This window comes from Scardinius erythrophthalmus (assembly GCF_964197995.2).
Source record: "Scardinius erythrophthalmus genome assembly, chromosome: 1".
In the NCBI taxonomy this organism is placed as follows: Eukaryota; Metazoa; Chordata; class Actinopteri; order Cypriniformes; family Leuciscidae; genus Scardinius; species Scardinius erythrophthalmus.
In genome coordinates, this window is record NC_138221.1 from 56,117,369 (window position 1) to 56,130,496 (window position 13,128).

Sequence of the window (13,128 nt, forward strand, 5' to 3'; positions counted from 1 at the left end):
ATTTCAGTACACCTTGGTACTGAAGTCGGTACTTTTTGACAACTCTAGTTTATTGTAAATGATTTATCCGTGCACATCTTTTTTTCATTTTTTTTTTCATGTGCCCTCATAATCTTTAATCAAAGTAACTTAAAAATCTAAAATTACAAGAATAATGTCATAGCATTTCGTGAATAAATTCTAAATATTTCGAGAATAAAGTCTAAATATTTTGAAAATAAAGTCTTTTTAAGAACAAAAAATTACGTTGCGGTTCAGGGGTTCCGTAGATTTCAGTGGTGATTTTAAATGTGAAATTTCATTGTAAGCTTGGTGAACAGAAAAAAAAAATTTTTCCCCATTCAAAAAGAGAGGAGCTGTACTGAAATAGCTGCCCGAGAGGCATTTCAAAGATGGCCACCGACTGAAATGACTTGCCTTAAAGGGACTTTATATTTGAGTTGCTATGGAGAGTGTTCTAAATCATTCACATGAGGTTACATGACGGTTAACATATTGTCTTAGAAACAGCCGCCTTTGTAGGCAGCGAGGCAGCTCACTAGTTTTTAGAACAGAGCTGAACACGGTAAATCCCCGGTAGAATGACTTCTTGACAATATAATCTTGCTTTTGAGGGGATTTATTTTCTCGTTACTCATTCAGTTTTGGGATATAAAGATAAAATGCCACTGAAATGAACTCGATCCAGGCCAGTCACCCTCATTATTGATGGGCTGTTTTTAATTAAGTCTGATTTTAATGCTCTTGCGATTAAGTCATTTTACCTGTTAATGAGATTACAGCAGATTATCAGATTATGCTGGCTTTTCACACAGATGACACTTAAGCGTGCCCATAATACTCAGGGGGCTTTCATCACCTCCGCTGGGACGCTGTGTGTGTGTGTGTGATGTGTATAGATGAGATGAGGCTATCCAATATCCCACCCACAGCGTCCCCCAATTATGGTGCATGATGAATCATGTGGCTGTATTTATCTGATTTAATAATGCTTTGAGCATAAGAGCAGATATTTTCAATAACACGGGCAGTGATGCAATGTTCAGAATCAAAAGTGAATCAGAATCAGAATCTTCAAAGTGCTAATGGAGTTTGTTCTGATGATAATATATTCCACTTGATCTTGGGTGCTGTGTAAACTTTAGCTGTTGGACTACAATAACAATGTTAATGCCAATGTGTTTTTTGGGGTTTGTATTATGAAGAGAAAATGCACTTTTTATGTATCATTCACAAAAAGACAAAACAGCTCAGGTTCAATGCTAAGATTTTCAGTCCAAATTCCATAGACAGACAAAATATAATAGAAACCACAAAATCTGTCTGGAGGACAAACAGAGGAACAAGAAATGAGCTGGATGATGGGTAATAATGTTTAAAAATAGATTCTATATTTTCCGAAGAGAATGTTCTGAATAGTCACTGCCAAGATGCTAGGGTGTTGCCAAGGTGTTGCTGTGGTTAGTAAGATGCTAAGTGGATTTTAGCACATTGCTATGTGGTTGCTAGGGTGCTCTCTGTGGTTGCTAGGTGTTTGCATATTGGCTTAGATCAAAAAAGCCCGTCCCCTAGATTTGTCATTTTTCCATGACATTTTTCACCTATTTTATTGTTTAGTGGGTAAAAATCAAAGTCAGATCATTTCGGAGTCAACAATTTGAGGTAACATTTACAGTAGGTCCTAACTTGAATTTTTCAACCCCCTAACACTAAATATTACAGTTACATTTTTCTTGGCATGCAGTGTTAGAAACAGATGCAAAATGTTGCTGTTGGGATATGTGATGATTGTCTTGAAGCTAATACATTTAGCTGAAAGAGAAGCTGCTCCACAATGAGGTCTAGCCTGTGTTTGGAAGCAGGATGATTTAGATGGCTTCAGTGGAGAGCCTTGAGAGGTGAAGGATCCTGAAAAAACTGAGAGACTGTGTCCTCAGGGAGGTCCAAGCGGAAGTGTTGGCATGGTTTTGGCATTTTTTATTGCTTTGGGAATTTGTTTCAGCAGAAAAGGTTTGAAAATTATTATTTTGAAAGCCCAACAATAATTACCAGGATGTTGTGCCCAAAAATCTGTTAAAAAAACGTGGGTGTTCTGGGGTTTTTATTGTGTTACTATGTTGTTGCTAGGACTTTCTGGGTATGCATTACTATGAGGTTGCTAGGGTGATCTGGGAGATTTTTAGTGCGTTCCTATGTGGTTACTGTGGTGTAACAGGTGGTTTTACGTGTGTTGCTATGCGGGGGATTGGGTGTCATGCGTGTTTTTTGTATGTTGCTATGGGGTTGCGAGGGTGTTCTGGGAGGTTTTTAGTACGTTGCTATACGGTTACTGTGGTGTAAAAGGTGGTTTTATGTGACGTGTGTTGCTATGCAGTTGATAGCTTGGGTGTTATGAGTGTTTTTTCTATGGTGCTATGGGGTTGCTAACGTGTTGTTGGAGGTTTTTAGTGCTTTACTATGCGATTACTAGGGTGTAACAGGTAGTTTTACGTGTGTTGCTACTTGCTATGCAGTTGATAGCTTGGGTGTTATGAGTGCTTTTTGTATGTTGCTATGGGATTACTTGGGTGTAACAGGTGGTTTTGCGTGTGTTACTGGTTGATAGCTTGGGTGTTATGAGTGTTTTTTCTATGTTGCTATGGGGTTGCTAAGGGGTTGCTAAGGTGTTCTTGGCGGTTTAATGTGTTTTGCTATGCGGTTACTAGAGTGTAACAGGTGGTTTTATGTATGTTGCTATGTAGTTGATAGCTTGGGTGTTATGAGTGTTTTTGTATGTTGCTACTATGGGGTTGCTAGGGTGTTCTGGGAGGTTTTTAGTGCGTTGCTATGCGGTTACTAGGTTGTAACAGTTAGTTTTACATGTGTTGTTATGCGGTTGGTAGGGTGGGTGTAATGAGTTGCTTGGGTGCTCTGGGTGGAGATTCCCAAACATTTTTTTAGAAAAAATCTGTCTGACTCTTTTCACAGGCATATGCTGAATGTGTCATGGGAGAATACAGACTTTTCCTTCAACAATGATGGATATCTGGTCAACCCTTCCATGATCATAATCACTCTGGACCGCGGGAGACAGTGGGATAAGGTAAGAATGTTTTTTTGTTTTGTTTTTTTGCCTGTGAAATTATGAAAAATTAAATTTTTATTCTTCCATATTCTTCCATATATATATATATATAAGGTTGCACCACCAATGGTGTCATCAATTTCAATGCACCTCTGCAGGTTTTATTGCCTTCAGGCTAGTTGTGATTCAAAAACACCATTGATAAATAGCATGCACACCTTAGTGTTATTAGTTTGAAAAGTGTCAACTTTCACTTTTTATGTTCCGAGAATGGAAATTGGAAGGGGTGAAACATCCTATTAAACATTTATGTTTTTACCAGAGCTGGATGACATCTTCTGTGCGCACCGTCTGGTTTTATGACCAAACTATTCTCAGGTGTCCTGCGTTTTTATAGTGGTCAACATGAATGATAGCTAATTCACTGTGTTTGGCGCAACATCAGCAGTAACAAGCAATACAAAATGAAACGCAGTCTGCCTCAAAATCATTCATGGAAATGTGCACAACAATTTTACGGTCACTACTTTCATGCAACCTCAACACTGTTTATACAGCCAGTGGGAAAGTTGCCCATAAAGACTATTTGTTTTGGTTCAGGGCCTCAAAAAACTGCGTCCAGCAGTCTTTAAGCAATTACTCGTTATTGATATTTTCTTCAGGTTGGACTCGGTTCATATTGGGTGTGGAATCTTGCCCAAAATTCCCTGGCATAGGCCACGCTTTTTGTCCTCCAGGTGGAGTGAAGTTATATCAGGAACTGAGAGTGATGCAATGCTCGTCTGGATCACCACTGAGAGAGAAAGCCATGAAAAATAGAACAAAGCTCCAAATGAGATGTCGGCCATTCTGATTTTCTGCCAGGCTCGACACAATCACCACGCTGTGCTGAAAACATGTAGACTGCTGTAATCAAATGCTTTCTGCGATTTAAAACAAGGTGGAATGAATTGGATTACAATGGGATTCTGTCATTTTTTACACTGATTAGACACTGATACAGAGCTAGCAAGAGCATGTCTCTCAAAACATCCAAAAATATATATATAATTATTATTTTTTTTTTCAGTTTAATAAGCATGCATGCACCAATAAATAACATCCTCCAAGAGGAAAATTGGAAAAAAGCTATTGCTCAGATGTAGCTCTTTCATAACATAGGAGACTTAGCGGATTTAGTTTAAATATCAGCTTAGTCACAGATGTTTCTCAATGGAGCTATAAAAATGTAGATAGTATAGATGAGATACTAAAAAAATTTGATGAGGAATATTTGATGTTGCTCTCCATTTAATCTCACTGCTGTCTAGTGCTTTAAAGGCACAGTTCTCCCATAAATAAAACAATCTGTCATCATTTTCTCACCCTCATGTCATTCCAAACCCATATGACTTTCTTTCTTTCTTTCGGGGAAAACAAAAGGAATAATTCTGAAGACTCTGATGCTCGTTTCTATTGGGAATCAGAGCTTTCAAGCCTCAAAAAAGGATCTAAAATCATCATAAAATAACATAAAAGTATTCCATATGATATGTGCATTATTTTCCAAATCTTCTGAAGTCATAAGGTAGCATTGTGTGAAAAAGAGATAATTTTCACTCCAGTGAGCTGTTAACCACCGAGACCAGATCATTGCTGCTGTGAGCTTTACTCAAAAACCAGATGAGTCAGATTCTGAATATTTCAGACAAGCTTTATGATACAGATCAACTGATTCTTTGAAAATATCAACTCAAAAGAATGATTCATTAACAAATCAGAAATTTCTACTTCTCTCATTTCTTGCACCAATAAGAGCTAGGGCAGATGTTCATGATTTTCAGTAAATTATGACATTATTCACACAAAGCTATCATATGGATTTAGAAGACATAAGAAGTTCTATGGAGTAATTTGATGATAATTTAATGAAGCTTTTGCAACCTTTTGGTAGCTTAAAAGACCAGTCCCCTATTGCAAGGGAATGGGCAAGAGTATTTGTCTCTTTGTGTCCCACGGAAGAAAGAAAGTCACTTGGGTTCAGAACTACATGAAGGTGAGTAAATTATGACAGAGTTTAGATTTTTCTGTGAACTATTCCTTTAACAGATTCCCCTTTGTGTTGCAGTCACTATGGCTTTCTTATCCTCTCTCTTTGAGCCTGATAAACAAGTGAGAGTGATATTTTTTAACTTTCTTCATAGAATGGCTTCTTTCATCCTGCTCACATATTCACAAGGTGTCTTGGTGCGTGACGACAACAGGCATGATGAACTTCTTTTAATGAAATGGATTGTCTCTCTGTGTTGTACACGTGACTCTCTCAGTTCTCATTGGCGATCTGTCTTTCAGGGTAAAGTCCATTGTCCTTTGCCTCAGGTGGAAGATATACAGCTCTTATCTATGTCTGTTTCGCAAATCTATTTCAGCACCGGGCTGAAAGAGTGCTTTTCCATTCCAGTCCTCTTTGGTTTGTTGATGTAATTTACTGTGTAGGTAATTTATTAGGCAGAAGGTTGTACTTTTCAAACACAGTGAGGCTGAAAGCTGGTCATAACTCTTTCCTTATTACTTAGCTAGTGTCATCTTCTAATGACACCCTTTTGTCAAAAGCTGCTAAGGTGCCCTCAGGTGCCAGAGGTTGGCCTTTCTTCAGTCACTGTACTGTGATCCAGAGTAACCCTGTAAAGACTCTCTCCACTGTGTCTTTAAGAATTACGGCAAGATAGATTAGGAATATGAAAATTACATATTATAAAGCAAAGATAAATAGTTTACTCCCGTCTTCATAGAAAAAAAACGTTTGCACGTCCAGCAGTGTTGTAGTCAAGACTACCTAAACTGAGACAATCAAGACCAAGTGTGTGTTGAGACCAAGAAAAGACCAAGACTCTGAGGGGAAGAGACCAAGACCAAAACCATGGCATGGCAAGACCAAGACCCAGACCAAGACCAAGACCAAGACCATGGCATGGCAAGACCCAGACCAAGACCAAGACCAAGACCAAGACCAAGACCAAGACCAAGACCAAGACCAAGACCAAGACCAAGACCAGACCAAGACTCAGACCCAGACCCAGACCCAGACCCAGACCCAGACCCAGACCCAGACCAAGACCAGACCCAGACCCAGACCGAGACCCAGACCCAGACCCAGACCAGACCCAGACCAGACCCAGACCCAGACCAGACCAAGACCAGACCCAGACCAGACCAGACCAGACCAGACCAAGACCAAGACCAAGACCAAGACCCAGACCAAGACCAAGACCAAGACCAAGACCAAGACCAGACCAAGACCAAGACCAGACCCAGACCCAGACCAAGACCAGACCAGACCAGACCAGACCAAGACCAAGACCAGACCAAGACCAGACCAAGACCAGACCAAGACCAGACAAGACCAGACCAGACCAGACCAGACCAGACCAGACCAGACCCATACCCAGACCAAGACCAGACCCAGACCCAGACCCAGACCAAGACCAAGACCAAGACCCAGACCCAGACCCAGACCCAGACCCAGACCCAGACCCAGACCAGACCAGACCAAGACCCAGACCCAGACCAAGACCAGACCAGACCAGACCAAGACCAGACCAGAACTTCTCAAATTCATCTAAAAGATCCACATCTACTGCCTAAGAAATGCCTTGTATTTAATCAATACATACAATTAGAATAATAAGACTCTTAATAAGGCTCCATAGCTGTTACCAATTGAATGAACAATCAATAACAAGAAAATTAATTTTTGCACTGCAGTGGTGGCACAGAAGTTGCATCTGAATTGGTACAATTACAACTGCATAAATAATGTTGAGAATAATGTTTTTAAAATACAATTTTGTTCATTTAACATTTGTATAAAACCAGCACGTTTGCAATCGGCTCACTTGTTCTTGTGATATTGCTTATAAAAGTGCTTGTATCAGATATTGATTTTTATATTGTAGCATATGATATAATATCATAAGTTGTAATATAAAATTCAAGATCTCATACAAGTACTTTTTTTTGCAATCATATCTTGAATTTGTATTCATTTTGGTGACATTTTTGACAAGACCAAGACCTTCAAAGACCGGTCTAACGTGCAGTGACAGATGCAGCTGCAAAACATGGGTATTGACTCTTTAGTTTTTGTGGAACTCTGAAAACTAAAAGTTTGATGACCGACTCTGTGAAAATGAATACTATGATAAGTGACACTGTAATTAAAGCATTGTGATAACCGGTACTATGATCACCTATGCTGTAACTAGCCAACTCTGTGATAACTAGCACTCTGATAACAGATCCTATGATAAACAGCATTAAGATAACTGACACAATCATAACATGACTATAATCAATACTATGATATCTAGCCTGTATAAACAGCTGTACAGTTACTTACAGTATGATAACCAGTGCTATGATAACTGACACTATTTAAACAACGAGTTTTAACAACTTTATGATTACTATAGCACTATGATAACCAGCAATATGATAAATGAAATTGTCATAACTACCATTGCAATAATTGATATTATAAGTATGAACAACCTTTATTACTAGCACTATGATAACCAAACACTATGATAACTGACACTTTCAAACCAGCACTTTGATAACCAATACTATGGTAATTAGCAGTATAAACAACTTTATGATTACTGGCACTACTAATGACTCTTTGATTACCAGCACAATGATAATCAGCACTTTTATAATTGACACTATCATAACTAGCACTGTAATAATCGATACTATGATAATCAGCAGTATAAACCACTTTATGATTACTAGCACTATCATAACCAACTCTATGATAACCAAAGCTATCATAACTAGCACTGTGATAATTAAAACTAGCAGTATAACAACTTTGACTACTAGCTGTTTGATAACCAGCAATATGATAAGTGACACTTTCATAACCAGCTCTATGATTATTGACACTGTCATAAATAGAACTGTGATAACTGACATACTGCCATAATTAGTAGTATCTTACAATACACTACGATAAACAACAGTACGATTACCAACACTATGATAACTATCGCTACAAACAACTCTATTATCACTCATAGCAATGATCATGCTGGTAGTGTTGCACTTCCAGTATAAAGGCATATATTTCAGTAGGTTGTGATTTGGCTCACTGAAGGGCAGATTCTTTGAATCTGTCATATTAGGATTATCTTGATCCCACGAAACCCAAAGAACTGTACATTATTTAATGGTGATTTATGGGCATGACATAAGTATTTGTCAGAAAAATAAGCGCACGGGTGATTCCAGCCAGGGACCGATTTCGCACTGGATGATTAAGTGTGGACAGTCTCTTGCTTAATAAAAAACAGTAATTAGTTTCACTATGTGGTTTTGTGTTTTCTCTGAGCTGTGGTCTATATGTTTATGAAAGGAGCCAGCCAATATATTACAATTTGTCTATTTTGGTAAGCACCATAAAATCTAATGAATATAATTATCACACAAAGATTACTTGCATCCAAACTAATAAAGCGTAACCGGCAGAAAGTGCTTGCTCAGAGATTTGCATCGGCTTGAAGTCATTTAAATACAGCATTGCTTTCATTTCCTTGGTTAGGTTGAAATAGAAGTTTTCAAATAGTATATGGCATTTTTCTCATGAGTCCTAACAGGACTAACAATGATGTGTGTTAAACCCATTCAAGAGGAAATTAACCACCGCCTCTAATTCTGCACAATGAATACATAACAACCCAAGTGTAAACACAGCAAATCGAGAAAGATGAAGATAAATAAAATTCCCTGATGTCCTTTATTTTTTGAATTCGGATACTTAGAATGCATAAAATAGAATGATATAAAATGTTGTGTTTCTGGCTTTGTTTTATGAGTATAAACTGTTTATTTGTAAAACTTCATGAATAAATTCAACAGCTTAAAGCTGGAAGGATGAGTCATAATCTCTAACACTTTAAAACCTGTCTCTTTTTTTAACAGGTGGGGAATTATGAGTATGGTATCCTGCAGACGAGGTACCCTGTCTGGCCCCGTTATGGGACCTTCCTGGAGCCTGTGTCTGACAACCGTCACTTGACAGTCGCCACACTGGAGGAAAGGCCTTTTGTGATCGTAGAAGCTGTGGATCCTGTCACTGGCACCTGCCTCAGTAACACCGTCCCCTGTAGACGGCAGTCGAACAAGACAGAAACGTAAGTAACTGTGTTTTGGTCTTCACAATGCTGAAAGGGATAGTTCACCAAAAAATGAAAATTCAGTCATTGTTTACTCACCTTCGTGTCGTTCCAAACCTGTATGACTTTCTTACTTTTGTGCAAAAAAAAGACAAGGCTGTGGTCCAAACAACATTGACAAACAAACATTTTTTTTAGAATATATTTTGAGTAAAGGATAACAGAATTTTCATTTTTGGGCGAACTAAAAGACAACCACAAACAACCTTAACCTACATAGGGTATAATGGTGTGTATTAGTGGTTAAAGTTTTGAGCTGGTTACCCAAAGGTTGTAGTTTCAAAGCCCAAAATGAGCCGAGGGGAATTGAGGAGGTGCACTACTAGTCTTAATTTGGTGTTGTTTTTGGAAGCTTGTTTCCGCCACAGAATAAAACCATTTAAAATTGTGACTTTTTATCTCACAATTCTGACTTTCTTCTCAATAAACTTGCAGTTGTAAGTTATAAAGTCAGAATTGCACGAAATAAAGTCAGTGAAAAAAAAAGAATGGTGAGTTGCCTTTTCATATGTTTCATGTTCATATTTGTATGTTCAGATATTCATACAAAATATATTAAAACTAAATATTTTGAGGGCCATGAAAGTTTGGTGAAAATGATCAAACATGCTGGCGGTGGCTGGCAACTTAAACAAATTTTTTGTGGAAACCAAGATACATTATTTTCAGGATTCTTTGATGAATAGAAGTACAAAAGAACAGCATTTTCTTTAATAGAAATCATTACATTATAAATGGCTTTATTGTCACTTTCGATCAATTTAACACAAAAGCCTGTTTCTGCCACATAAGAAAAAAAAATCATGCTTTGGTAAATCATAATAATGAAAATAGTCAAAAAGTCATAAATATGACAAAAGTTGAAATAATGACAAAAGTGAATTAATACTTTTGACAAAAAGTCATAATTATGAGATAAAAATTAATTATGACTTAGCCTAAAATGTTGTGATAATTTATTTGTTATAAATTATCACAGCATTTTAGGCTAAGTCATAATTATGGCTTTTTCCACATAATTTAGACTTTTTATCTCATAATTATGACAGTCAAACTATTTTCTTTTTATCTCATAGTTTTGGCTTTTTATGTCATTGTTTTTAATGTCAAGACTTTGATTTTGATGTCAGATTTATAACTTTCATCTCATAATTCTGACAGTATATCTTAATTTCCACTTTTTATGTCATAATTATAAAGCATGTTTTCCCCCCTAATTTGCTAAATGGACTTCCAAAATTTAATGAATCTTTGTGGAATAAAAGTATCAAAAATATCTTGTCGAGTGTACATTCACCTTGCTGATGAGGGAATTACCCAGAAGCCTCTTCAGTATCCTTCTCCAGTCCGCAGCTGCAGTGGTCAATGTCAGTCAACCACAGAGCACAGTAAACTCACAGTAAACAAGCACACTGGAGCACTTTATTAATGGATTAATTAAGGAGGCCTGGGCTCGTCTTAATGAATAGACCGGTCTGAGCCTTTATCATATTACTGAACAGAATGAAGGAATGTGACTATTACTGTTTTGTTGCTCTTCTGTTGGAAAACACTTCTGGTTCCAGATGGTCAGGTGTTGTTACGAGTGCCAGATTTTTGCAAATAATGAATTAGATAAAACAATATTAGACAGATGTCAGCAGAAACTACCTGAAAGAACAACAGAAGGACAAAGGAAATTTGATAATGCTAGTATTCATATTGCAACACACATTAGTTTTGCATTCTCAGCCTTGCCAAAAGTGCCACTGATGTGCAGAAAATCTTCTACTATTGCCAGTTTTCTATTTCAGGTGAATTAAATGCAGCTGGGAAATCTTGCATTGGTAAAACTGTTGGGTTCCACTTTATATTAGGTGTCTTTAACTACTATGTACTAACATTTAAAATAATGATTTGATACGATGCACTTATTGTGTACATACATGTTTTTACATTGCACTTATTTTTTAAACACCTGCATGTAATTATAGCTGTAATTCATTTCTGTAATTACATCTATAATTACACTGTTGAGCCTTCCCTTACTTACACCTTAACCCACCCTTAAACCTAACCATACCACCAAACCTGTCCCTAACCTTACCCATATACCACCTCAATAGCAGCAATATGAACACAATAAGTAGTCGTTAAGGACACCTAATATAAAGTGTGACCAACTGACTGTTTTATAGCTAGCTACCTGAATAATAATGCATCTAGTTTAATGGCACAGACATCTGGAGGAAACTTGAGTACAAAACTTGAGTACCGCCACATTATAATGTGACCACACTCCACTTGCAATGTGGTTGGGGAGCAATTAAAAGTACTGATGCTACTGACTTACATTTTTCGGTATGTTGCTTTAGGAAGTCTGATTTATATGAGTTATTAATAATAAAATCTTTATTTTTACTTTTTATCAAAAAAATTAAGGCAATTGATCATGCCATCGAAGCAGTTCGAGCTTGCATTACCATGATTTTGTGTTGATTGGCTTATGAAAACAATATAATAATTATATTATATTATATATGTGGACATGTTGACTTCTAAAGCCACTTTTTGTCTATTTAAAGCTTGCCACAAACATTTATTTTTTACTGTTCATACTGACAGCTCTAGTTGCTGCGCATAAGGGTCAGTTGTCTGTTTTCAGTCCTTCACAACCTGCTTGCATTCAGCTCTGGATGAAGATAACTGGATACTCACAGGACTGCGGTTTCACCTCATGAGAACTGAGCGGTAATTAGCAGAGCTGATTAAAGCTGCGCTGGACTCAGCGGAGGGTCTCAAACCTCTCACGCTCTGCCTCCCCTCTCCAAATACACACACACAGCATTGTGGTAGGCCCATTAACATGTTATTTAAGAGTCATTCCCTCAGGGTGTTCTACTCATTACTTTGAGGCCTATTCAGTGCTTCGGAGGGCTCCCGGAAACAGCTGAACAAAAAAACAGAAGTTAGCATGGATGGGAAAAAGACCCACAAGATAATGTAACAGTGGCCCGCAAAAAGTATTTGGACACTCATGACACACTCGCAGTCCAAGAATGTCCTAAAACATTTTGAGGCCACTGTTTGTGACCATGAGATGTTGAAATAATGAATCCCGCCAGCTGTTGTGACGTGAGGAAGGGGTGGGCTGGTTGTGTGCATCTCTGTTGATGCTGTGACTGATGTCAAACAAATAGTTGCCATGGTTTATGGAGATGATTGCATGTGTGTGTGGGTAGGTGTTTAGTGTGACTCATTGCCTCTAATCCCCTTTATGGTGCACACCATTAGTCAAGAGGTTACCGGGAAGGTTAGAGACCGTAGAGTGTTATTAGAGCGCTCTGCATTTTGCAGCACCATCTCTATTTCTCTCATTCTTTTTCTTTCTTTCTCTCCTTCCTTCATCCTTTCTGCCCGTCTTTATTAGTCCTGCTTTCTAAGGCGGGCATTTGAGCAAATGTTTAACCTCAAGTCATAAACTGTGATGCCTTTTCCCGCACCATCTGCGCTACAGATATGAATGACAATTGAAGCCATCTGTCTGGTTGAGGAGAGGTGTGCTAAGACCAGAATATCACAGAGATTGAGCTTGTTTCTTTTGACTTGGGCCAGTAAGTAACATCCTAGTCTCAGCCTCAGATGTCACGTACACGGACTGTTAGCTGAACGGCCGTCTGAAGCATATGGCACACAAAATTGGAAACACTTCAAGGAGTTTCGCAGACGTCATCTGATTCTACAGGATTTCCGGGAGACATGTGTGCCACGTTCTTTATGGTCCGCTTTGAAACAACGTGTTCGAAAACCCCCTCGTAGAAGAAGAAAGCTGTGGTGTTTACTACTGTGACAATGAGCACTTCCCTGGAT

The 13,128-nt window shown here is 38.1% G+C and overlaps 1 protein-coding gene across 1 annotated transcript in view; it reads left to right on the plus strand.

Moving 5' to 3' along the window:
- The window catches only part of grin2ca (glutamate receptor, ionotropic, N-methyl D-aspartate 2Ca), a gene marked incomplete at its 3' end in the record, with an annotated part of 70,535 nt that overhangs the window by 35,388 nt on the left and 22,019 nt on the right, over nt 1–13,128 (plus strand). Inside the window, exons 4-5 of the mRNA XM_081361347.1 lie at nt 2,968–3,082; nt 9,026–9,237. Of these exons, the coding sequence (XP_081217473.1) occupies nt 2,968–3,082; nt 9,026–9,237 (327 nt within the window). The remainder of the gene's footprint in view (nt 1–2,967; nt 3,083–9,025; nt 9,238–13,128) is intronic.